Source organism: Monodon monoceros, unplaced genomic scaffold (genome assembly GCF_005190385.1).
Source record: "Monodon monoceros isolate NGI ecotype Baffin Bay Population unplaced genomic scaffold, NGI_Narwhal_1 Super_Scaffold_18, whole genome shotgun sequence".
Taxonomy (NCBI): domain Eukaryota; kingdom Metazoa; phylum Chordata; class Mammalia; order Artiodactyla; family Monodontidae; genus Monodon; species Monodon monoceros.
In genome coordinates this window covers 65,591,365-65,615,894 of record NW_021703774.1, presented here as the reverse complement: position 1 = coordinate 65,615,894, position 24,530 = coordinate 65,591,365, and the positions used below count along the sequence as shown (strand labels likewise).

At 54.1% G+C, this 24,530-nt stretch overlaps 1 protein-coding gene and 1 long non-coding RNA gene across 4 annotated transcripts in view; one reads left to right on the top strand and one right to left on the bottom strand.

Moving 5' to 3' along the window:
- The window catches only part of LOC114898646, a 28,631-nt gene extending 8,673 nt beyond the window's left edge, over positions 1–19,958 (top strand). Inside the window, exons 1-3 of one of the 2 annotated variants that reach the window (XR_003794429.1) lie at positions 16,803–16,929; positions 19,188–19,260; positions 19,820–19,958. This is a non-coding gene — a long non-coding RNA (uncharacterized LOC114898646). Of the gene's footprint in view, positions 1–16,802; positions 16,930–19,187; positions 19,261–19,819 lie in introns of those variants that run through there. The other variant, XR_003794428.1, reaches the window with a different exon arrangement.
- On the bottom strand, positions 163–16,888 carry NECTIN4 (nectin cell adhesion molecule 4). Of its 2 annotated transcripts, none has more exons than XM_029228535.1 (9): positions 16,551–16,888; positions 7,528–7,887; positions 5,945–6,235; positions 4,732–4,852; positions 3,646–3,794; positions 3,241–3,397; positions 2,720–2,795; positions 2,249–2,323; positions 163–1,916 (listed from the first exon to the last, which is right to left on the bottom strand). In XM_029228535.1, the coding sequence occupies exons 1-9, from the start codon at positions 16,624–16,626 to the stop codon at positions 1,692–1,694; spliced, it is 1,530 nt and encodes a 509-aa protein (XP_029084368.1). In that variant the 5' UTR covers positions 16,627–16,888; the 3' UTR covers positions 163–1,691. The 2 variants fall into 2 exon arrangements, with proteins under 2 accessions (XP_029084368.1, XP_029084367.1); XM_029228534.1 differs by having other exon boundaries at positions 255–1,916; positions 3,241–3,400; positions 16,551–16,626.
- Positions 19,959–24,530: the final 4,572 nt, after the last annotated feature.

Genomic DNA, 24,530 nt, shown 5'->3' with positions numbered 1-24,530 from the left:
CTGAAGGTCTTGTGGAGGCCGTTTCTTTTCCCCCGTCCCCCCTAGTTCCAGGCAAACTAACTCCTCCCCTACTTGGGACCACAAGGAGGATGGTGCTGAGACAGAGGGCACTGAGGTTCAGGACTTACACAGTCCAGGGAGCAAGACAGGAACCGGAAAGGACAGGTTTTATCTGTTTATTTAAAAACAGAATATCTTTTCTATGTACAAATATGAACATATTTACACAAAATATACATACTAGAGTTCCATATCTTCAGGTTCCGCATCCAAAGTCCTGGGCTGGCTGGAGAGCAGGGGATGAGAGTCTCTCCTTTGGTCCAGAAATCCAGCAGAGTTCAGGCTGAGCAGGGTTTGGGCACTAAATCTAGATATTCTGGTTGAATGTATTTGGGTGGGGCAGGCAAAAATGGACCTTATCTAATCCCAACCAGAGAAACAGCTGGAAGTTAGTGACCCAAGTTAGTAACCCTGAGACCCCTGGGGAAAAGGAGACATTCTTGCTCCCAGCAGCTCCTTCACCTCCCTTGGTCTATAATCACTATTCTCTCTCCCCTACACCACAACCAAACCAGGAGCCCTTGTCACCAAGTCCTAGCAGCCCCCCACCAAGGGATCACAAACAACTGTGGATACAACTAAGAAAACATGAGGCTAAGGGAAGAGCTAAGGAGCCCCTAGGGTCAAGGACTCTACCTACCCTCCCATAGCCAGTAACTGAGGGGCGCACACCCCTCCTTCAAACTCTATCAGCTCTTAGGCTCCCTCCCAAGAGCCTGCCTAGATTAAGATGCCTTAGATGGAGCACCTTTCAGAACCACAGGAATTAACCCCCTGGGGTAGGACCTGAGCAAGGTCTAGCTTTGCTGAATTCTTGTGTAGGCTGATGTCACTTTAAGCAGTCCTTGCAATAATAAATGTCCAGATGAATCAAAAGTTTATAAAAAGTCTTTTCTCTTATTAATGCATTTGGGGCAGTAGTCCTTAAAGAAGCTCCACTGTGCAGGTTTATGTACAACAAATATGTACATGCAGCAGGCCCAGAGGCCACCAGAGGGCAGAGGGTTTCTTCTGTAACAGTTTGAGCCTCTGGCCGACCCCTAGGCCCGCTGCTTTACACTTGCCCTGACAGCTCCCAAGTGGTGGGAGCCCGGCTCCCGTACTCAGGAGGCCAGATTCCAGCTCCAACTATGCCCGCACACCTGGACCTGGCCCACAGTCTCCACCTCCCGCCTCCAACCTCTGCATCATTAATACTGCTCTGGGGTCTGAGGAAAACACCTGCGTTTTACAGGCAAAGGTCACACAGCCACACGACACATGCACCGATCCCCTGTGGCGTTCCCCATGCAGCCACTGAACCCTGTGGCACACACACCACGGTTCACTTGGACTCTGACGTGACAACACAACGCACACTGTGGGCACGGTCACCCCTCCACGCACACACAGTGCACACTCAGACAAGTACTAATGCACACACAGTGACCTGCACACACTGTGGGAGGGACTCAACAAGCAGAGCCCTTCCGTCATCCAACAGAAGGACCGGAGGAAAAGGTCGAGCAGTCAGTGGGGTGGGGAGCATCTTCCTCAAGAAATGAGGTGTGTAGGGAGGCTCCCCGGGGATGAGCTGAAATCTTCCATGTCAGCAGAGGGAGCCAGGCTTAGGGGACGGAGGCAAGCCTGGGTCAGACCAGGTGCCCCCGCCCATTGATGTAGATGCCATTGCCCGTGGGCTTGGCCCGCAGGGTCCCATTCTCCTGAACAAAATGGTTCATGGCCTGTTTGATGCCTTCATCCTGATCTTCCTCCTCCTCTGTCCGCCCAGAGCCTGGAGACAGCAGTTCAGTCTGTGTTTCAATCTCCCTCACTGTGGTCAGCGTGGAGTAACTGCGGCCCTCTGCCTCTTCGCTCTGGAGACCGAGGGCGGAGGGCAAGTCAGGAACCAAGGCAGAGCAGCCAGACGTGAGGGGGTCGGCTGGGGCACGCTGGGGTCAGAGGTCAGGCACAAGCAGGGTTTATGGTTGCTCAATGGCTCAGAGATGGGGGGCCAGGAATGAATGTTAGGCCTGGAGAAGGGGAGACTAGAGAGCAAAGGCACAGCGGGGCAGGGAGGGGATGGGGTGGGGCAGCGTGAGTCTGAGGTATCAGGGACCGGTGAAGGGGCAGGTGACGCACCACATCTGGGACCCGGAGAGGGGACTGAGGAGAGTGGTAGGGACGCCGGTGGGGCCGGGGGCCTCACCATCACAGAGCAGCTACTGTTGTCCTTGAGACCATCAGGGTGGCCCTCGGCTCTCAGCCCTACACTCTCCTCCGGCTGCAAGGCCCGCACATGGGGGAGGAGTCAGAACAGGGCTCAGCCTCTTCACCTCTGTCCTCCCCCAGCCTCTTCACCTCTGTCCTCCCCCAGCCTCCCCCCAATCACCTCCCCCCCAACCTGACCTGTCCATTCTCTCCTCGATGCAAACATCCTCACTTCCCCCACCCCTACCCTCATCCCACCCTAATCCCACCCTGAAACCAGTGCTGATGGTGGCTTCCCACAGCAACCTCGAAGGGGGTTGCTGAAGGGGGCCTCCTGAAGGAGCCCAGCAAACCCAGAGCAGCTCCAGACCTGCCGGGGCTGAGTCAGCGGCCAGACCTGGGGGCGGGCTGCGCTTCTGGTCCGCAGAGGGGCCCCGGCCCCAAGAATGCATCCAACCTTGGCACACACCTGGTTCCTGGGGTCCGAGTGATGGGAATGCAGCCTCCGGATGGAGTTCTCCCTGGTCAGGGTCAGCTCCTCCTCACTGGGAAGACACCCCCTGGTCAGGAGCTGAGGGTAGTGGTAGCCTCCCAAGGTGAACCTAGCCTGGCCAAGCCTATGTGAGCCGGGGCTGGAGGGTGTGGGCGCTGGGTTGTCCCTGCAAGTGCGAGTGAGTGGCTGTAGGTGGCGGTGCGGCTGCAGAGCGTGTGTGTGCCCCTGTGATACACATGCATGTGGATCTGACCCTCACTCAGGCAGTGTGGCTCCCCTCATCCAGCTGCGACCCAGGCCCCAAGGCCCTTCTCACCTCCCAGAAGACTGGCTCTGCCTACCTCTGGTCCACAAGCTCCTCAGATGTCAGGCCGCCCAGTCTCCTCTCGCTCCTCGGTCCTGGCCCACCTCCTGCTTGCCTCCCCTTTGTTCCCTGCTTACCTCCCCTTTGTTCCCTGCTTACCACCTCTACCCGCCCAGGAGTGGCCACTACTCACTATTTCTGGGTCATCTGCTGGGCCTTGCGTCGATGGTATCGGGACATGAGCACCACCACCACCACCAGAAGGCAGAACAAGAGCGCGGCGATCACACCCACCACCACCACGGAGGCCGACACCAGATCCACCTGCTTCCCCGTGGTATCCTGGGGGTCTGCTGGAGACAGGCCACTGTCTGAGGCCGATGCCCAGATCCCTGACCGGCCCCCGGACTCCACAGCCCCCCACGCACTGTCCACACAAAACACGTCCCAGGACCACCCCCTCAGCCTGGCCCTCTGCAAAATACATGCAGTCCAGCCCCCTCCAAATAAATACTCTCCCAATTCACTCTCTCTGTCTTGCTCCCTGTCACCCGACCAGGCCCTTGGCCCAGGTCCCAGCCTCTGCCCCAGTGCTTACCAAGTACATCCACATCCACCTGAGAATCCCTTGAGGAGAGCTCATTGCTGACGTGGCAGACATAGGTGCCACTGTGCTCAGTGGTCAGCGGGGGGAAGGCCAGGGTATCTCCTTCTGCTTGTACCCCACTGGGCAGAGGCCCGTCCAGCCTGGAGGACAGGGAAGCTGATGGGTGCTGGCTGGGGAGGGCTGAGACTGCCATGACCCAACGTGCCCGGGCAGCTCTCCACCTCCCTCCCCCATGACGTCACCCAGAGCCACCGGCTGTTCCCACGGTGCCCCTCCTTCCCCTAGGCAGGTCTAGGCAGAGGTCCCTTCTCCCTGCCGCCCAGCCTGACCCAGGCACCCACACACACACTTGGGGAAGATCCACACGCCTGCCGTCCCACAAGCTCCATAGGCATCACGTCATCCCACACTAGGTACCAGGTCCACACGGTATATAAAGTCCACACAACAGGACTGTCCCTTCCTATCGGGGCTCAGATGTACTTGGACAATGTGACTGCATGCCCCAGCACCCACGATGTTTCATGGCAGGATACATGAACACAGCCCCAGGCACAAGGCCACATGCATGGCTCATCTTCTCACATGTGAGCCTGTCATGGGCTCACACACATGTGTCCCTGACCCCTCCCTGATTGTCTGGACATCTCAGACCCTGAAAAAAAGTCAAAGAACTGGCAGAGATGGGTGGGTGCTTCTGAGGTGCTAGCAACCTGGTAGTGACTATAAGAGTGTTAGTTTCACAACAGTCACAGTCAGCTGTATCTTTTTGTCTTATTCACTTTAGGCACTTACATAAATATATAAAGTATGAACATTGAAATGCTGTATTATATTTCACAATTTTAAAGTTAAGGAAAAAAAAGCCAAGGACTTATCAGCTAATTTCCTGCCAATTACCACGTATCCTACACTCCTAGGTGCAGGGCAATAACAATGTTTGGTGACCATGCATATTCTTGTATTGGTTAGAACATGTGCCCTAATTTATTTGGGGTTCAGAATATATTGTCCCAGCCCACGGTGAGTATGTGCTGGTCCTGAGGGAAAGACCCTGGTCCCAAGCTAGGCCCTTACCGTGTCCAGTTGTACGAGGGAGGAGGCTGCCCTTCACTCAGGCACTTGAGCATAGCTCCTTCTCTGCCGACCTGCCACAGCTTTTGGTCTTCAAGGCCCCTCACAGAGGCCTCAGCAAGGACTGGAATGAAAAGTTGGAGGAGAAAGAATGGAAATGATACCTTTGATCATGCTCTTCCTCAAAGGGTCCCCGCCCCAGGCCCCACTTTGCCTGGAATAGCCTCCCCCTGCCCTTCTCCTTCTTACTCATCTGTGGCCAAAGCTAGCCCAGCCCCGCCTTACTGACGGCTCCCTCCCCTCTCTAAGTTCAGAGAGTCCACATGGGTTTACCTGTGCAATGAGCCTATAAGTCCCTCTGCACAGCAATGTGGCACACCTTTTCTGAATCCCCCGTGGTCCGTAGCATAGCGCTAGTCACAGAACAGGTGCTCAGCAAACACTCCCTGATTCATCAAAGGCTTAACCGTCCTACTAGTTCATTCATTTCTTTTTTTTTTCTTGGCTGTGTGGCGCAGCTTGTGCGATCTTAATTCCCCGACCAGGGATCGAACCCGGGCCTTTGGCAGCAAAAGCATGGAGTCCTAACCACTGGATCACCAGGGAATTCCGGTTCATTCACTTCTTTCACAGACATTTGTTGAGGACCTACTTTGTGCCAAATGCTGGGTTAGTATGAGTAGAAAACATTGCTATCCTCCAGAGAGGCTCAAAGTCTAATGCCAGGAAAACAATATCGACTGTCGACCGAGCACCTTCTATGCACTAAGCGCTAAGCGAGAGGCTCTGCATTCGTTCAGAGCCCTGTAAAGTTGACATAATAATACTCCTTTTGCTGATGAAGAAAATGAACCTTAATAAGATTGAATAACAGCTGGTAAGCAGCAGAACTAGGGCTCATCCCAAGTCTATCTGTCTTCAAATCCTAAACTATTTTACAAAATGCTTTTAATTCCATGTTTATATCTGACTCTCCCAACAACCCCTGAAGCAGGGCCAGCTCCTTTGTAAACAGAAGGACACGAGGTCAGAGTGATTTGCCAAGGTCACCTGGGATGGGCTCCAGGTCTTCTACCTTGGACTGGTGCTCTCTCAGCCATACAAGGTGGCCTCCAGGACCCAGGCTGGCCAGACTGGTGTGGCTTAGGGTCTCTCACTATCTCACCAATCCCCTTGGAGCCCATGGGGGCGCCCTACCCAAGATCCAGGTACTCACAGGCCACTTGGAGGATGTGGGTGATCCTTTGGTCCTGGAGCAGGCCAGGGTGCGACACCACGCAGGTAAGTGGCTGTCCATTCATGCTGCGGCTGGGCACCAGATGGAATTCTGAAGTGACAGCAGCTGAGCGAGAGTGCGTGAAAGAGCGGCTGGATGTTGTGCCCTTGACCTCTGTGTCCCAGGTCACGCTGGGGGCCGGGCTACCCTCTGCTGTGCAGGAAGCTGCCAGTGTCAGGCCCTGGCCCTCTTCTAGTGCTGGACCAGGATTCAGCGAGGGCAGGGGAGGCACTGCAGATGGGGGGGAGGCAGAAATCACAACCTTCACAACCCCTGTCAGGAGGCCCTGCCCCATCCCAGTTCAGTCTTGCACAGGTGCAAAGTTTCAGGCCCCTTTTTCTTCTTTTATTTCATCAACAAAGATGCCCGGTGAGTGGTAGCATTTCAGCGGACTTTGTACCTTTCTCCAATGCTTGAATTTTTTACAATGAGTACGGGTCATTTTTAAAATAAAAATAATGAAGTAATTAAAAAACTAACCAGATAACATCTATATAATACTAATAATAGCCATCATTTATTAAGCACTTACTATGTGCCCAGAATTGTGCTAAACACTTTACAAGCGTTGTCTCTTTTAATCCTGTCAACAAACGTGAAGTAGGTGTTACTCTCTGTATTTTACAGCTGAAGAAACTGAAGCTCAGGGAGGTTAAATGATTTATTCCAGATCAGTAGCTATTAGGTGGTGAAGCCAAGATCCACACCCAGATTTTTCTACCAAGGCTGGTATTACTAACTTCCATGTAGATAAAGGGAAACTATAAAGGCCTTTATTTATTTTTATCTTCATAACATTAACAGTCCAAACACAGAATGGAAAAGACTTAACTTGACCATAAGTCTAGGGCATCCGTGCAAAGTGGTGGTTTAAAAGGTGATTGTGGTCTCCAACCACATTCACTGAAGGTCCAGATCAGGAAAGGTCTCAGCCCCACTGGTCATGCACAGCCACACTGGTCATAGCTGGGTCTGCATGTCCACATCTAGGCACCACATTCTAAAATCATGGAGCCCAGGGTGGTGAGGGAGGCTCTGAATGAGTGTCTTTAGTAGAACTGTTGCAGAAACCTGTAAGTTTAGCTTGGAGAAGAAGAGACTTGGGTGGGGCATGACAGAGGTCCTCAGCTGGTGGAAAGGCTGTCGTGCAGAAGGGAGAATAAGCTTGTGCCATCTTGCTGGGGTGGGTGAAAGCAACCGAGAGGGAGATTTCAGATCAGCAGAAGGAAGAACAGCCTAATACATGGATTCTTCCCCAAGCCTGACCAAGCAGTATCAAGCTTTTGGGGTCACTTGGAGAGAATTTCTGGATTGGAGTGAGGGGGGGTGGCTAAATGAAGCTCCCTCATGCCTACAGGGCCCCACCTCTTTTTCCTGTTCCGCTTCTGCCCGCTCCATCTCTGCAGTCTCCATCTCTGCATCCCCCCGCCTCCAGCTTCTGCCCTCCAAGACCCGGGGCCTGAGGACCTGGTGCTTCTGCACACACAGCACCCCCGCCCCCATGCCCAACGGGCCTCACTTACCCAGCACGCGGAGCCGAAGCTGCGCCTGGAAGCTGCCGGCAGGGAAGGTACTGACGCGACACTCGTACTCGCCCTCGTCCGCCTGCACCGCGTTGCGCAGAAGCACCGCACCGTCCAGGGGGTTCCTTGGGGGAGGCGGCTGTTCCACGCGGCCCTCGTAGGCTGAGCTCACGTACAGCCCGTATTTAGAGTTCAGAAGTGCCAGCTCCTGGCCGCCCTCGCCCTCATGCACACGAGCCCATGCCACTTGCTCCACCTGCTCGCCCGGGTCCCCTCGGTAGAAGCAGGGCAGTTTTGCGTCCTGGCCCAGCACCACGGTCACCAAGTCCGAGGTCTCCAGCTCGCCCGCCGGGCACCGACCTGCAGGGGGGCAGACAGAAGCAGCCAGGATTAGGGGCGCTGCCAGAGCCGGGGGAACACTTAACCACAATGATAATGTCCGCAAAGGCAGCGCGGAACTCCTGGAGCACTTTATGCTTGCAAAGCACGTTCAGTCCATTACCTCATTAGATTCACAAAACATTCCCAAGAGGCAGGTGTTATTATCGCCGTTTAACAGATGAGAATACTGAGACCCAGAGACAGGAAGTGACTTGCCTAAGGCCACACAGGTGGTATGTGGAAGAGTCATACCCTCTCTCAGCCCAGGATTGTATCCTGAGCAATTGTAAAGTGGGGGCTATAACAGGAGGAGAGACCCAGCCTCTGCCCTCAGGGAGCTCCGGGAAATGGATTTTGTGCACACAAAGACGGGAAGCCATGGACAAACTTTCACAGAAGGCTCAACCTACCAAGGGGGGGAAAAGTGAATGCTTTCAGAAAGTGTGGCCAGGAACCAAGGCAAGGGTCGAGAATAGTTGGTGTCTGGGATGGGGCATGTAGTGTAGGAAGGGTCCAAACCAGCAGGCCCTTCGGAACAGTCTTTTCATGGCTTTAAGATGAGAGACCTGGATTCCCAGAGAGAAGAAGGTATTCTATGTGGGAGGAAGGGCATGAACCAAGGCTCAGAGATAGGAATGAGAACGTCACCGAAGACAGAAAGGCCCCAGGTCAGAGGCCCAGAGATACGAGGTCAGCACAGACACACATGACAGGGTCAGAACCGTGAGCCAGAATCGGAGGACCAGAGATAGGGACCAGTGACAAAAGGCGAGTGTTTTGTGCATCGACAAGGAGCAGTATGAAGCACTCAGGGGTATCTATCATGTAGCCTTATCTGCAAAGAAGGATGCATTTCCTGCACTCACCGAACCTGAGCTTTATTCTGGAAGAGGAGATACGTGTGGAGACAGCTATGAGACACTTGTGATGGTTTCTGATTTAGTTCTTAGTGGTGTGTTGCAGGTTAGTCGTGGGATGGGACAGTCACAGTGGTCCCGAGTCACACAGGAGGGGCTCATGCATGAGTTGGGCAGAATCAGTAGGGGATGAGACCTGGAAAGGGGTCCCAGGTAAGGGACCAAGGTGGGCGAACCCCAAGGAGGTGGAGAGGCTGGCTGGTTCAGGAAGCAGAGAGGAGAGGACAGAGCTAAGGCAGAGCAGGAAGTGGGACATCTGGTCAGAGAAAAATCACCCAGGACCTTCCATACCAGGCAAAGGAATTCAGATTTGGCCAAGATGACATAGGCAGTCCCTAAAGCATGAAGCCAATGGGCATGTGCCCTCAGACTAGAAAGTAGGGAGACTGGGGACAGGAGACCCACTAGGACCCTGCAGCTGCCATCCTGCACCGTGCTGCTGAGAGGACGGGACAGTTCCAGGGGAAGTTTGGCAGGATTTGGTCACTGAGCAGAAAGAGAGAGAAAAGTCTCAAAGACAACTCCTGGGTTTCTAGGATAAGTAACTTATGAGGGAGGCGTGGCCGGGGAATCTCATGGCTGGGAAGAAAGAAATTTGGAGTTGTGGAATAAAGCGTGTGAAACACAGGGCTGGGGGCTGAGGCTGCAGACAGGGTGAAGGCTCTCTGGGATGGCAAGAGCTCCTTGCGTTGGAATGCATGTCCAGCAATTCCCAAAAGTTCAAAGATCCTGCCTCTGGCCAGCACTTCACACACCCTGCTGGCCCTCACCTTGCTCCCACCCGGAGCTCCTGCTGGAATGCCCTCCTCCCTATGTCTGGCAGTTCCTAGTCATCACTGTCTGGGTAACTCCTACTCATCCTTGAAGACTCTGCTTAGACATCACTTGCTCCTGGAGTCCTCCCTCCCCCCACCCCCACCTCAGGCAGAGTGAGGTGCCCTTCCTCTGTTCTCCTCTAGCTCCCTGCTTTGACCCATCGTAGTACTTTATACCACAGATTGTATTTGCTATTTTCTTGTCTGCCTCTTCCACCAGATTGAGAACCTCAAGAGTATAAACTCGGTCTCACATCACATATGGAAACACGGTTTCTGATTTAGTGCTCAGTGGTCTGCATTCCTGGCACATAATTTGTGCTCAGTTAATGTTTATTGACTGACTGGCTGAGTGAATGGGTGCGTGAATGAACGAATGCGAGAGACAGGCGGAAGAAGGAAAGGGTAGAATGAGGAGGAATGTGCAGTCTTCGGTTGGGCTGGGCAGGGAGGGGGTTGGCATGGCAACCTTAGGCTTGCCTTAGAGACAACCTTAGAGACAGGATAGGCTGGCTACCTGGGTTCTCTGCCAAAGGAAACACCTCCAGACTGGACCTAGGGAGAAGGAAGGGGATGCAGGGCGTCAGGCATGGAGGGAGAAAGTGAAGCCCCGCTAGAGTGGACCAGAGGGTTCCAGTGAGGCAGAGCGTGGGACAGAGGAAGGGGGTCCCATGGCCCTGCTAGCAAGGGAGGAGGAAGGGAGGATACTCTTGGGAGCTGGGAGGTCCCAAACGGGACAGGACAGACCTGCAGGGCCAGATACCAGGGCCCTGACCTGCCTAAGCTGATGTTGGTCCCACCCAGCGCAGCCTGGGAGTCCAGCTAACCATCTGTACCTCTCCCAGACACCTCCTCCTGGCGCCAGAGGGAGAGGGCTGCCAAGGAAGGGCTGGAGGTGGGCTTGAGATAGGGGCTTCCCAGTACTTCCTCTGCTTCGAACACTGGTGTCCATGCAGGTCCCAGGGAGTCCAAGGCCTGCTCCACTGGAACGCTCAAACCCTTTCAAAGACTTTTTCTAGGACAATGTCAGATGGCATATTTTCCATCCCCATCCCTACACTTGCTAACCAGCTGGCCCCTCCCCAACACGAATCACTCACATTTCCCCTGAAAAAAAAATACCTTTTTTTTTTTTTTTTTGCCACACAGCGGCGTGCAGGATCTTAGTTCCCCAACCAGGGATCGAACTCACGCCCCCTGCAGTGGAAGCTCGGAGTCCTAACCACTGAATTGCCAGGGAATTCCCAAAAATACCCTCTTAGGGTACAACATGCATCAAGTCCCCAGCACATGTCTGAGTCCAATCTTCCACATCCCTACCTGTGGGTCCAAGATCCCCATGATCCCAAGTGATAAGCCCAAGCTTTGCAGGATGAAGAACCCAGTAAAATCAGAAAGTCCCTTCTGGGTGAGCTCCCCATTGTCCTAAATCCACTGTTTAGTGGGAGCATATCAGCTCGAGCAACGCCTTCCTTCACTTACACACACGTGCACACACACGCACACACACACACACGCACACACACACACACGCTGCAAGAGAAGGAAAAGAGAACTTGGGCTTGAGAATCCCTGTCCTGGGCTCAGTGAACCCAGAAGCTCATACTCCCAGGGTAAGGTAGGCCAGGACTGCCTCCCACTTCTCTCCCCCACCCAGTGCCCACACAGCATCAGCATGATGATGTCACCAGAGCAAAGGAGACACGCCGCCTGCCTGGTGAGGTCACCCTGCTGGCGTGTAGTAGCCAGGCCAGGCCCACGGACCCTTCTGCTGCAAATTGTTTCCTGAGCCTGGTTGACTCTGCTGGCTGGGCACTCCTCCCTCTGACCCTCGCCCCCTCCCCTCCCCTGCCCTCCCCTCCCCTGCTTCTGGGAGTACCAGGATGCTGATCAAGAGCCTTGGTGATTCAGCCACTGCTGCACAGCAGGCCTAGCCTCCGTCACCACCAGCCACCACCTTGCGCAAGGGAGAGAACAGGCCCAACTGGCCAGACGGGATCCCTGCCCTCAGCCTCCCCCACCCCGGGCCAAGCCCCCACGGGCCTCTTTGGGGCCCTGCCCTCTGTGTACCCTGCCTGCTCCCAGACAGGCCCTCCATTCCTGGCTTGGGCTGGCTGCCTGCTCCCCACCCTGTGCCTGGGTCCCAACTTTCCTATCTGTGTGAGGCCTGGCCTCTGATCTCCAGAGGGGCAACAGGCTGGCAGGTGCCGATGACAGCATCTCTGGGGAAGGAGGCTTTTCTTTCTGAGGAGACTGTCTCCTTCAGCATCCCCTGCTAGTACATCTAGGGGTACGCAGTGGGGTCCTAGAGATGGGCCCGTGAGTAGGAAGAAGGGAATAAGTGTGAGCCTTTTGCATCTGAACGTACATCTTTGGGTGAGGGTCTGGTGAGTCTCAGTGCTGGTTAACATGCAGGAGAGGCTGTCTCTTTGCATGAACTTGGGGGCGTTTTGCACATATATGTGTTCGTGTCTTATCTTCAGGAAAGCGTGTGTGCTTGTCTGCATCCAGAGGGGGCTATGAAATGCGTGTGTGTGTGGATGTGCACACATAGTAAATATTTTGATGTCGGTTTCTCTTGGCTTCTGCATGGCTGTCTGTCTCAGCTGCCTTAGGCCAGTGGTGTGTCGCTCGGCGCCTTCGTCTCTGCACCCGTTTGGAGTGTCGCCCAGGCAGCCCTCCCCACCCCACCCCAGACTTGAGGGCAGATGCATCTCAGGTGGGGGGACCCAGAGGTGAGGTCACTGTCCCTCCAGGGTGATGGGAAATAGCCATCAAGGACTCCCCAACAGAACAAAACAAAAGCTCTCTCTACCCTTGCTCCTCAGGTTCCTACTAGAAGGACCCCCACCCTTCTCACCCCCAGCCACGCCCCCAGGCCCTCCAGCACCTCTGGCCCCCCAAGGAGGCCTCTCCCTGGGAATCTCCGTCAGGCCTCTGCTGCTGCCGCCACCAGAAAAACCAGCTCTAGCTCCAGGCCTGGGGTGAGGGTTGTCTGGTGTAGGTTTGGTGGGAAGTGGTGGGGGGAGACCCTGCCTGGGGCTAGGGGGAGGGGTCCAAGCTGTCTAGGGTCTCACTCTCCTTTGTTAACTCTTGCCTCCCCTCACCCCACAGAAGCAGCCTCCACCAGAGACAGGTGGAATATGTGGGTGAGTTTGGGATAAGAAGGGACGTGGGAGGGGAGCCCTGAAGCCCCCCATTCAGGACAGGTGATATACACAACCCAGCACTTTTTTTCTTCCATCCTTCCCGCCATAGCCTTGGCCTTGGAATGCTAAGGAACTTTGAAAACCAGCAAGATTCTCCCTCTGCATTCATCCACCTCCCTCATTTACCCCACATTGTCCTAAGCCCCCCAGCTTAGTGAGAGCTTCCCAACCCGGGCAAAGCGCCCACCACAGATTAGTGGATGGGGAGGGGGGCCACACCAATCACAAAGGGAGGTGAGAACAATGGGGGAGGACAGGCCTTGAGGCAGCCCCGGCTCTGGCCCAGACACAGCTTCCAGCACAGGTAAGTCCCCTAAACCCCCAGGGAGCCAGAGTCTGAGCCCGGCTGAGTCACCAAAACAGCCACACCGTGGGTGGGAGACCCAGAATTCCGCTTCTCCCAAACTCCTGAGATCCTAACCCCCTCCCCAGTCCTGCCAGCCAACCACCCCCCTCCCACATCTCTGCAAGTGTGGCCAGCTCTGCTCCACCCCAAATCACAACCTCAACCCAGCTCTCAGGACATGCCAGCCAGTTTTAAAGGCTAGAGGGGAGAAGGGTGGCCTGAGAACTGTGGGTAAACTTCTGAGGCCAGAGGCTCCCTGCCTCAGTGAAAGAGTGACCCCGACCCCCTCCTGCACAGCCCTGCTCCAGGGGGCTTTGTGGCTTGCCCCCAGTTCTGAACTTGACCTTCGCATTTTAGATTCTGTTCCCAGATCCAACCCCTAGGCTCCTCTCCTCCCTTCACTCCTGACTCAGCTCCCCACCCCACCCCCATCCCTTCTCTCTGTCCAGACTTTGGTTAGCACCAGGGCAAGTTTGGAAGGCCGGGAAGCCCAGACGTTCTCTCCTCACTAGGTTGGCTCCCCACGGTGGCTGACCCCCCTTCACTTTGCCTGGAGGACCCCAGGATCCCGAGGCTGGGGTCTAGAGGCTGGGACTGTGGACTCTACTATGAGCCCCTCACTGCCATCTCTGTGGCTGGGGTTCCCTTAGCCCAGCTCCCTGAAACACTGGGGTGGGACCAAGGTCAATGGGACCACAGGGCTTCCCTGGGAGTCCCCCTAGTTCTCCCCACCTTGGGCAGGGAAGCTAGCCTGCGTTTCTGGCTTCCCTGGCTTTGGGTAGATCCTACAGGAAAGGGCCTGCCCCCCTCTGTAAACAGGAGTAGAAAAGCAGGGATGGGGCCCTTCCCTTTCTAGGAAACTAACTTCAGACAGAAAGCTGGTCCTAACCCTCTGAGGAGAGACCTCAGAATTCAGAGAACCCCATGCAGGGCTCAGTTGGGCCCCAAAATAGATCTAGGAACTAGGATCCTATTGGAGGGGTATCTGTAGATTTAGGTCCCTCAGCCCCAGGGCAGGAGATGGGGAGGGAGAAGGGAGGGGACCTCACCTGGAAACTCATCCCATTAAGGAGAGACAAAGAGCTGTGGTGTTGAGGTGCCTCCCTAGCCTGGGCTCCTTTCCCCAGTCAGGGGTGGGGCAGGTCCCTGGGGCTCAGAGCTCTAATGGCCCAGGACTTGGTGGGGGCACTAATTTGCAGCAGTGCAGGGGCAGAAGGCAATATCCAGGGTAAAGCTACCCTTGGTCTCCACTGAGAAATGGGGTCAGGACATTTCCCCCTTCTGTCACCACAGCCAGACGCACCACCTCTTCCAGCACCCAGCACCCACCTTCAGTTCAGGGCTGGATATTTACGCAGCCACAGGCTTTCAGAGCTGGAAGGCCTATAGGGATCATCTGGTTCTACCTCTTGGTCTACTGAAGTCTAGTTTCTTAGTTGTCCAAGGTCGTGTAGCAAATTAATTGCAGGAAAGGGACCAGAACCCAAGACTCCTGACTTCCCAGCCCAAGGCTTTTTCAGAGACAAGAAACACTCTAGTTTCCTGGGGGCCATTGAGGAGATGCCTACAGAGGAGCCAGAATGGGGGTGGTAGTTAGGTGGGCGCATCTGATCCTCGGGCTAGGAACCTGGAGTCTGAGTTCCAGCCTTCAGAGCACCCTCCGGCTCCATGCAGGTTATAGCAGTAGATCATGGCTCACTGGGCACCAACTTCCCTGGAGCCGGGTAGCCACAGCACCTGTCCAGGCACTGGGCAAGGTTGGGGTGACGCCCTAACTAGAAGGGGTGTCCTCTACCCTTCCCTGGCTTCTCTGAAAGAAAGCGGGGATTTTGTCTTGTTCACTGCTGCATCTCCAGTATCCAGCACCCTGGCTATCCCTAGTGTGCACTCAGAGGCACTATGCTTTAATGAACTAGGAACTGGGAGACCAAGACGCTAACCCTGGTTACGCTTCTAACACTGAGTAATATTGTTAGCTCACTTGCCTATCTGTTTCTTTCAGTTTTCCCATCTGTAAAATGAGGGAGTTGAATCGATGATCTCTTTGGTAACTTCTGAGTCCTGAGACATCATGGCTCCATTCTTTAGGCGTGGGTAGATCCTACAGGAAAATGACTGCCGAGTTCCCTGGCCCCAGCAACCAGGCCCCACCCTCTTGGCCTAAGCGAGTGAGAAGGTTGTCTGGAAGATGGGAATTAAGATGTAGGGAGTAGGGGGGATGGCAGGGCTTGGAGTTTCAGTAACCTGCGATTGGAGGCTGGGCCAACAGCCTTTCCATTATAAGATCAGAGCAGAAGCAGCCCCTACCATCCACACGTCTAGACCTCACTCTCCTCCACACAGCCTTAGCTGGGGATGGAGGTTGGGGGACATCACTGCTAGGCCCTGCTGGACAACTGAGGCTCCGTCACTACTGATCCTGGGACTGGGAATCAAACTGTCCCATATAGATAAGGCCTTGTCTTTCCAAGGAGAAAGATTTCTCAGTTGCCCGTTATCCTGGGAACAGCCTACAGAATCCTACCTACCGTGGACTCATTATGTACACGCACGCACGCACACACATATACTCTCCCCCACTCTGAAGATTATAAATTCCTATAATTTTTATCTTCTGTATATACATTACACGAGAGCAATACAAGGCATCTAGTTGAGAAAATAGGGGGACAGGGGATAAACAAAAGAGTGCCCTAGGGTAGGGCACTCTAGAAGGTGCCCTACCCTAGACCCCCCACTCTTCTGAGTAACTGCCTGATTCCCACCCTGGCACCTCATAGTGTGCTCAGGGACAGAGGGGGCCAGAGAGAGAAGAGCTTCCAGCTCCCCTGTAGTCACCCAACAGTATTCTAGGATATCGTGAACAGAGGAGAAGGAGCTAGAAAGACCCTGTCTGCTCTCTGGGCATCAGGCTTCCCTCACCTTGATGACTGGGGAAACCAGCTGCAGCCCCAGTCAGCAATTCTGGGGCCCAGGGTGTAGGCGAGGGAACCTCCAGGAAAACCTGGGGTGAAAGGATCCCCACCAGTTCTACCTCCCTGGCCACCTGCAACGGGTCACCGTGTCTCTTCCCCAAGAGACAGCTCCAGCCCTTTGGCTGAGGTGGTCAGGGACCCCAGACCCAATGACCTGGCCTGGGGCTGGAAGGGGACATGAAGCAGGAGAGCTACAGTGGCTCTTCTGGGGGCACTACTATCCACTGGAGGTGGGAGAGAGAGATTGATTCCTCAGTTCAGAGTAAAAGGAAAGGGAATGTGTATGTGTGCGTGCGTGTATATGTGTGTGTGTGTGTGTGTGTGTGTGTGTGTGTGTGTTGGCTTGGGCTCAGAAGCAAGGATCCTGAAGCAAGTCCTACCTGTAAACGATGCCAGGAGCAGTAGTGGCAGCCATGCCTCAGGCCCGCACATCTCGGCTCCCAGGGACAGAGGCATCGGTCAAAAGGCAGAGCTGCCTGGTGTTTCTGAAGTTCCACCGAGTTCTCCCTGGGAGCCGGCTCTAGAGCTGGATCGGGCACCGACCCAGAAGACAGGAAGTCACGGAGTCCTCAGGCACTGCCGCGCCTGCCTATCCCACTAGGATCTCCACTCGGGGACCCGGCCCCGTTCCACCCACCCAACCGTAGCTACCCGCAAGTAGCCGTGATCGGGATCTCCGAGCTCCCCCAGAGCTGCTTCCCACGCCGCGGCCAACAACGACAGCAGAAACTTGGGAACCTGCTCAGCAGGTCAGAACAGGTGCGTCTTTGGGGGCTGGGCCTGGCGCGGAGACACGGCAGCCGCCACCCCCACAGCCTGCGCTGGCTAATGGGTGCCAGAAAGGGAGGGAAGGAGGGAAGGACCTGGGAGGTGGGATCCCATCGTCAGCTCCAGGCTTTACCTGGCAGTGTGTGGAAGGAGCTGTGGCCGGAGAGGAAAGGTGGGGGGGGGGCGGGGGGGGATAGGGGCTGGGTAGGAGAAGGCCTGGTGTGGCTCAAAGAGGGAGGCGCCAGGCCAGGAGGAACAGGGGCAAGGCCCTTGTGGGTGGAAAGGAACCCAAGCATCCCAGCCAGCCTTGCTGTCTTCCCCCCGGCCTTGCCGAGTTCCCCAGTCTCCCAGAGGGGTTCAGCTTGGGAGCCAGAATCAGAGAAGGCCAGAACTGAGGACAGTACTGGCCCAAATACCTCATCCATCAGATGAGAAAACAGAGGCCCAGAGTGAGGAAGGGGCTTGCTGGAGGACACACAACTTAGGTGGTATCCCTACATCCCTATCCCTGAGGCAGGGAGTTAGTTCAAAGACCCCTCAGATGGAACTTAAGCGAACCCCCCCCCCCGCTTCACCCCTACCCCACAGAGGATAAGCCAAGGGATTGACCGAGGAATTAACCCCACAGATTCCTGGCCTCCCTAGCAGGACCCTCTCTCAGCATCAACACCTTCTCATTACTGGCCAGAAGTCCCCAAAGTGAGTCAGCACTACCTGAGTGGAAAGGGGTTCCTTTCCACCATCTCCATGGTCATTTTATACATTTATCCCATGGTCATTGGACAAGCCACATGTCCGGACTTTGCAAGGACAATCTTTTTTTTTTTTTTTTTTTTTTTTTTTTTCGGTACGTGGGCCTCTCACTGCTGTGGCCTCTCCCGTTGCGGAGCACAGGCTCTGGACATGCAAGCTCAGCGGCCATGGCTCACGGGCCCAGCCGCTCCGCGGCATGTGGGATCTTCCTGGACCGGGGCACGAACCCGTGTCCCCTGCATCGGCATGCGGACTCTCAACCACTGCGCCACCAGGGAAGCCCGCAAGGACAATCTTGATTCCAAATACTCTATCCTTATGTCCCTACAGGTGTACTCAGACCTGTAAGACCACATGTTTCCGTGTTGGATGCATATAATGTAACCGCCAAGTTACACAAAAACTTATTGGCCTAGCTGGGATAGCCAGAGGAGGGGGCAGACTCTGAACCCCCTGAAAATTGAGGGATGGGGAGGGGCAAGATTGCTGACATACTGGAGCTAAAAATATATATACAGGTAGACAGGAGAGAAGAGAAGATACATACGGGTTAAAATCTTGCAGTGGGATCCTTTTGTCTGGAGAGGGGCAGGAAGGAGGGGCCGGGAACAGCAAGGTGGGAGGTCATTTCAGGTAGAATATTTTCCACACACACACGCACCCCCACCTCTACCTGTCAAAATCTTACTCATCTTTCAAAACTGACCTCAAGTGCCACATCTTCCATGAAGCCTTCTCAGCTCCTCCCACCTAAAATTAATCTTTCTCCCTTCTGTTCTTCCTCAGCCTCTGCTAGTCCCTTTATTATAGTCTGTGTACTCATAATTTGTGCACATCTTATCTCCTTAACTAAATTGTAAGCTTCACTTCAAGAAGCAACAATTGAAGCCTGCTGTGTGCCAAGGATTCAGTAAATGTGTTAAATTGAGGGACAGGACGAGAGCTGTAGTCTGTGAACTCCTGGAAAGTCAGGCTTGTTTTATAATCTTGTCTCAGTCATCCATGCTAGGACAGTCCACAGCACTTAATGGAGACTGAATACATTTTTGTTGAAGGCATGATGTTATGAACGGAAAAGGCGGTCAGATAGAGGAGTGGAGATCCTGACTCTCCTGAATCTGGTTAGTGACCCAGACTTTAACCCTGCCTCTGGACCGTGACCCCAACTCTCTCTCTCTAGATCCCGAATCTCAGCAGTGTCCATGGTAGTGACCTCTTCTTGGAGGGCTGTTTCCCACAGGTCGGGGCCAGGCCGAATGCCAAAGCTCCTGTTTCTCTCCACCTCCACTTTGGTGAACCCCTTCCCCTCTTCGGGACTCACATCCCACCTGTGCCAGGGAAGCAGCCCCACCCCTATGCTGCTTTGAGATCCACCGTGGCAGGGGTGGGGTAGAGCAGGGGGGAATGGGAGGGAGGAGCGTCCCATGTTATAATTATAATCATCAAACCTTGGATCCTATCGCGTGATTTCAGAGAAACTCCCTTCTTTCCCACAGATTCACCCCTCCTGGTCCAGGAAACCACAGGAGAAACTGAGGCACGATGGTAGGAAAGCAGTTAGATCAAAAGGTGGGTATCCAGTTCCTATATCTCCTTCAGCCTTTTAGCTCACAATACATCCCAGTACTGCCAGTCAGGAAGTCTGTGAGCCTCTGGCTGGAACCCTCAGTCACCCACCCACAAGTCCAGCCATGTGGAGCATGGAGGCTGGACGTTCCAGAGGTGTTAAGTCCAGGCCGTGCCAAATATTTTTTCATGGGTATGTTCAGGTCCTATTAGACCCCAGAGGTGGCCTTGGAGGGAGGGCTATGTGTACCACTGGGCCTGAAAGGGAGCGCTTGGGCCAGGCAGTGATTCCAGCCCTCTGCTCGAGGTAGGGATCTTCCTCCCCCTTATCTAACAAATATCGGCCTCCAAGTCCCCCTGCCCCCTGTGCCCTCAGTCCCGCACATCTCACAAGGGCCATGCTCTTGGGGAATACGCCCTCATCCTTAGGCCTTGCCTTCGCTCTTCTGGGATGAAGCTTGCAGAAGGCAAATGCCAGGGTTGGGGCTAGAAGGAAATACTGGCTGGGGAAGACTTTCCAGACCAGTGCCTGGTCTCTTAGGTTCTGTTCTTTCTTCCTCAGTGAACCCCCATTCCTCTCATGCCTCACTACCTACCCTCCTCCTACCTGCATTCTGGGCCCTAAGAATGGGAACAATTCAAGTCAAGACAGAATCCTTAGCATGTAAAGTGTCTGAGTGGCACCACTGCACGCAGGCCTGCATACCTGAGTTCATTCGACAGACATTAGGTAAGCACCTCTTCGTGCCAGGCCCCAGGGAGAGGACAGAGACACATAATACATGGTCCCTGCCTTCAAGGAGTCCTCAGTTGGGACAGGCAGACACGTAAACAACTATAACATGCTATGTCCCTCCATCACGTGTTGGCTATATGTCTCTGTATGTATATATGCCGTGTCCATACCCGGGGCTGTCTCTATGTGCATAACCGCAGATGTTCATCACCTGCGTGTATCTGATCATCCACTTGTAACCTGTGTCTGTCCCCATGGCAGGCTGCACACCTCAGCCAAACCGGTTGGAGTGGGTTGTGCTGAAATTTTTGTTTGTGTCAATGGGACTTGGAGGTGAGTCAGGGAGGGACAAGGATGGGTGGGGTGGTGTGGGGGAGAAGAAGAGTGAGAGTGAGGGTCAGAGTGAGTGAGTGGGGGAGGGAGGGAGTGGGTCAAGGTGGGAAGGGCTGGGGGCGGGATATCAGGAGGATGGGTTGGGGGAAGGAGCAGATGAGAGAGTTTCTTAGTGAGTAATATCGTATTTGTCTGCAGTGAGATCCCAGGTCAAAGAGTCAGAGGCTGGCAGGGAGACCCTCGGGCTTTGGGAGAGACAAGAGTGGATAATAAATCAGAGTGGAACTCGTTGGAAGCATGGATGTGGACCAAATGTCTGTAATCCATTTCTATACAGCTTTGTTTCTCTGTGTGGTATTAAGCTATTCTTGATCTGCTCATTGCCTTGGCTTCTTTGTACAGAGAAGTGTTGGGAGGTTGACTGACCTTGTAGTGGAAGATTACTGATAGGGCACTTGATTCCATCCCCCAGGACCAAGGCTATTTCAGGTAGAAGCTTCAAGGTCCTTCTTCCTGCTCCTCCCTAGGACTCTCCTCACCCACGGAGGGCTGGGAAGCGATCCCCACACAGAAAACAGGTACTCCGGCAGCTTTTCCTCCACTGCAAATCACCTTTGCTCCCCCCACCAGCTGGAGCTTCACTGTGCCCAGTATTAGGATGGTGGCATCCTGCTTTCCAAGAGATTCCATCTAAACATTGCCATGTGCTGTGCTGTTCCTATCTGCCTATCCTGCAGGCCCACTGATCCCCAGTACCCAGCCCCATCCCTTAATGACAACCACACTTCCTGGTTGCCTAACAACATCACTTACAGTTCAGGAGGCTGGATTTGCTTGTTCCTAAAGAGTCCTGAAGCTAGAGTGAGGAAGTAGCTGAACATACGGCACATTTGGGCCCTGTATCTCAGTAGGCCACTGTGTGCAGAGCCCCCTCCTCCTTGCTCTCACCCCATGGACTCCCCAAACTTCTGTAAACACATGGTCATAGAATCAGGGACCAGGGCATGGGTAAAGAGAGAGATGCCTTATTCTTTGACCCTGTGGTCTCTGGGTAGGTTAGCACTTTTAGAAGGCTCTAGAAATAGGTCCTGGCTGGCCCAGGACAAGAGTAGGAGCCCTCGTGGAAATCAGAGTCTTCCAAGTGCTGACAAAAGCAGGAGAAAATGCAGTGGTTAGGAGGAGGTAAGAGCAAAGTTTAAGTGGGGTCCTAAGAATTTGATGAGAGAATGGATTCTAGTGAGGACCCCAAGCTGTGCTCCTCTGTATTCTCCCCATCCCTGTCCCCACCCCTGACCACAGAAAGAGCCAGGCTCCTCCCAGGGAGCTCACCTGTTGAGGAACATGCATGTAGGCAGCCCCCAAGGGCCAGCCCAACCTGCAGAGCCTGCACCACCAGGGCATTTTCAGGTAACACCTGGCCTCTGTAGTTTCTCACACTCATCTCCAGGTATCCAGCTTAGATGCTGAGGGTGTGGTTCCTCTCTAAACCAAAGACTGCCACTTCCTGGCCATCGGCTTGGGCTCCTGCCCCCGCCCAACTTGGCTTCCCTAGGGGAAAGCCTCCTGAGGCCCTGTGATCAAACGTCACCCTTGGAACAGGCCCTGGGGGAGGCAAGACAGCTGCGGAGCAGAATATGGGGCCGCAGATGGAGAAAGACACCATGAGACCCAAGGGCTGTGGAAGCCTGGAAGAGGTGGGATCTTAGGGGGAAGAGCGCAGAAGACCCCAAAGGGAGAGGGCCAGTGTTGAAAGGACTCTGAGGGAAGACGTTAGAGGAGAGGGGTAGAAGCTGAGAGGACACGAGCAGCAGTTGGGAATCGGGGGAACCAGTAGGACCTGGGGATTCTCGTAATTAGAGAGTAGATTTTCTTTTGAAATTTGTTAGCAGAGTCCTCCTTCTGTATGGCCCAGGAGTATTCACCTTTCCATCACGTCAACTCTAATTCCCTCCTTTCTCTCCACACCAGAACCCAAAGTTACCTCAAACCTGCAGCTCTGCCTGTTTCCATTATCAGTGCGCAGCACTCAGCAGGCAGGTGTAGCTGCCCTGGTCAGAGGCCAGGATGTGGTGCAGCTGTAGAGGAGCCCTAGTCTCAGTGCCCTGGGCTTTCTCTGCCTCATCCTGGAAAGCAGGGGCTTGGTCTTCAGGTTCCAAGACACCCCCAAAGCCCCAGTGCTGCAGGACTAGTTCTTGGCCTTGGCCTCACTGCACTAAGAGACTCGGACCCTGTCCTGCATCTGTTTTCAGTCCTAGAGATAGCAAAGTTGGGAGCCTTTGAGCTGAGGATGGAGGAGGTAGGTCCCAGGCTGCGGGAGAAGCAGGGATGGAAGCCGAGTAGAGCATGCCCCTGAGTCCCTTCTGAGCACCTTCGCCATACATCCCCAGATGGACTTCATGCTTTCCTTGCAGGAACCCCTGGTAACTGTCCTCCAGCCTCACCCTGAAGCCTTCCTGAACCTCAATTTTTCCATCAATTCTAGAAGTAGCATAAAAGAAGAAGGGCTAGGGATCAAGACACAGAGCAAGAGTCCCTTGCTAATGATAACTAGTGAGATAACTAACTAGTGATAACTAACTAGTCCCTCGCTCATGAATACTAGCGAGATCAGGAAGCATTGGTCCATGGGCTATAAGGAAAGGTAGAGGAACCAAGACCGGAGTCTCATCTCCCCGTGCCAGCCTGCTTCTCTCCCTGGGCCCAGGCCTCCATGCTCTAAGGTCCTCAGTGGGGAAATCCTACTCCCTGAAAAGGCCCCTTTTGTTGAAGCTCACTCAGGACCTCATCAGTAATCAATACCCTATGGCTGTGCCCAGGGACCCCAAACTGGTTCTACAGTTCTAGCATACAGCCAAAGGGGGAGAATCCTGGCCACTCCTAGAAGGTTCCAAAGCTCCTTGCAGAAAAGTCAGATGGTTGGCCCTGTCAGGCAGGAGAGAGAGGGCAGGGGCGACAGAAGGGCAGAGACCCAGAGAGAAAAACACAAAGTAGATATGGTGAGAGAGATCTCAAGGCACCGTGAGACAGGTCGAAACCTAGAGATAGATACAGAGAGGGAGAAACACACAGACACACAGATACACACACACACACACACACACACACACGAGTTATTGAAGGGGGGTAATTCAAAGAGATAAGAAACTGAGACAAAATCTGAAACAGAGACAGAAATACCTAAAGAGAAATTTCTGGACGCCTACTTGCCCACTGCTGGGATCACTCAGGTACTTCCCTCTTCCACCCTCAATTTCCACCACTCAACAATGACCCATTGATACTTTCCTACTCAATATCGCCATGTCCCTCAAAAACAAGTTTTTCCCCATCCTTACCCCACCTCTCCATCATTCTCTAACTCAACTGATTCCCACTCCCCTCCACCCCAAGGCTGCTCACAGTTCCGCTTCTCTCACCGACTACTTTTAGCTCACGTCTCAATCACGTCTCAAGATCTGGCCTCTTGAAATCTCTTTTCCTGGCCATTCCTCTGTCCTCCTGTTTGCCCACGTCCTTATTCTGGCTGAGCTGAGAGCAAAAAGCCAGAATTGGGACCAAGAAGACATGGGGCCAGGAAATCAGCTATAGGCAGAATGAACTGTGGGAAAAATGTAGAAAGGCCAGAGGACAATAAAGGAAAAGCCACAGAGACCGCCTGAAGGATGGGACAGCCTGGGAGATGTAGGCAGAGGCAATTGAGAGAGTCTTGAGAGTGTGACTAAGACCCCCCCTAGGGTCCAATTGTTGGCTTTTTGTGTGTACTGAACAATGCTGTGAACCAGGGATGGTTCCAGGGTCAGAAAATGAGGTTAAGGGGAGGAGAAGTTAGACTAAAATTTTTTTTTGTTTTTTTTGTTTTTTTGCGGTACGTGGGCCTCTCACTGCTGTGGCCTCTCCCATTGCGGAGCACAGGCTCCGGACGCACAGGCTCAGCGGCCATGGCTCACGGGTCCAGCCGCTCCGCCGCACGTGGGATCTTCCCGGACCGGGGCACGAACCCGCGTCCCCTGCATCAGCAGGCAGACTCTCAACCACTGCGCCACCAGGGAAGCCCCTAGACTAAAAGTTTTATGAAGGTTTGAGACAAGGGTGTGTAGATTTGGGGCTGGGACAGACATCTAAGACTAAGAAGCTGAGCTTCAGGGATCCTTGCTTGCCAGAAACAGCCAACTGAGGAAACCAAACTCATAGGATCACATCAGGA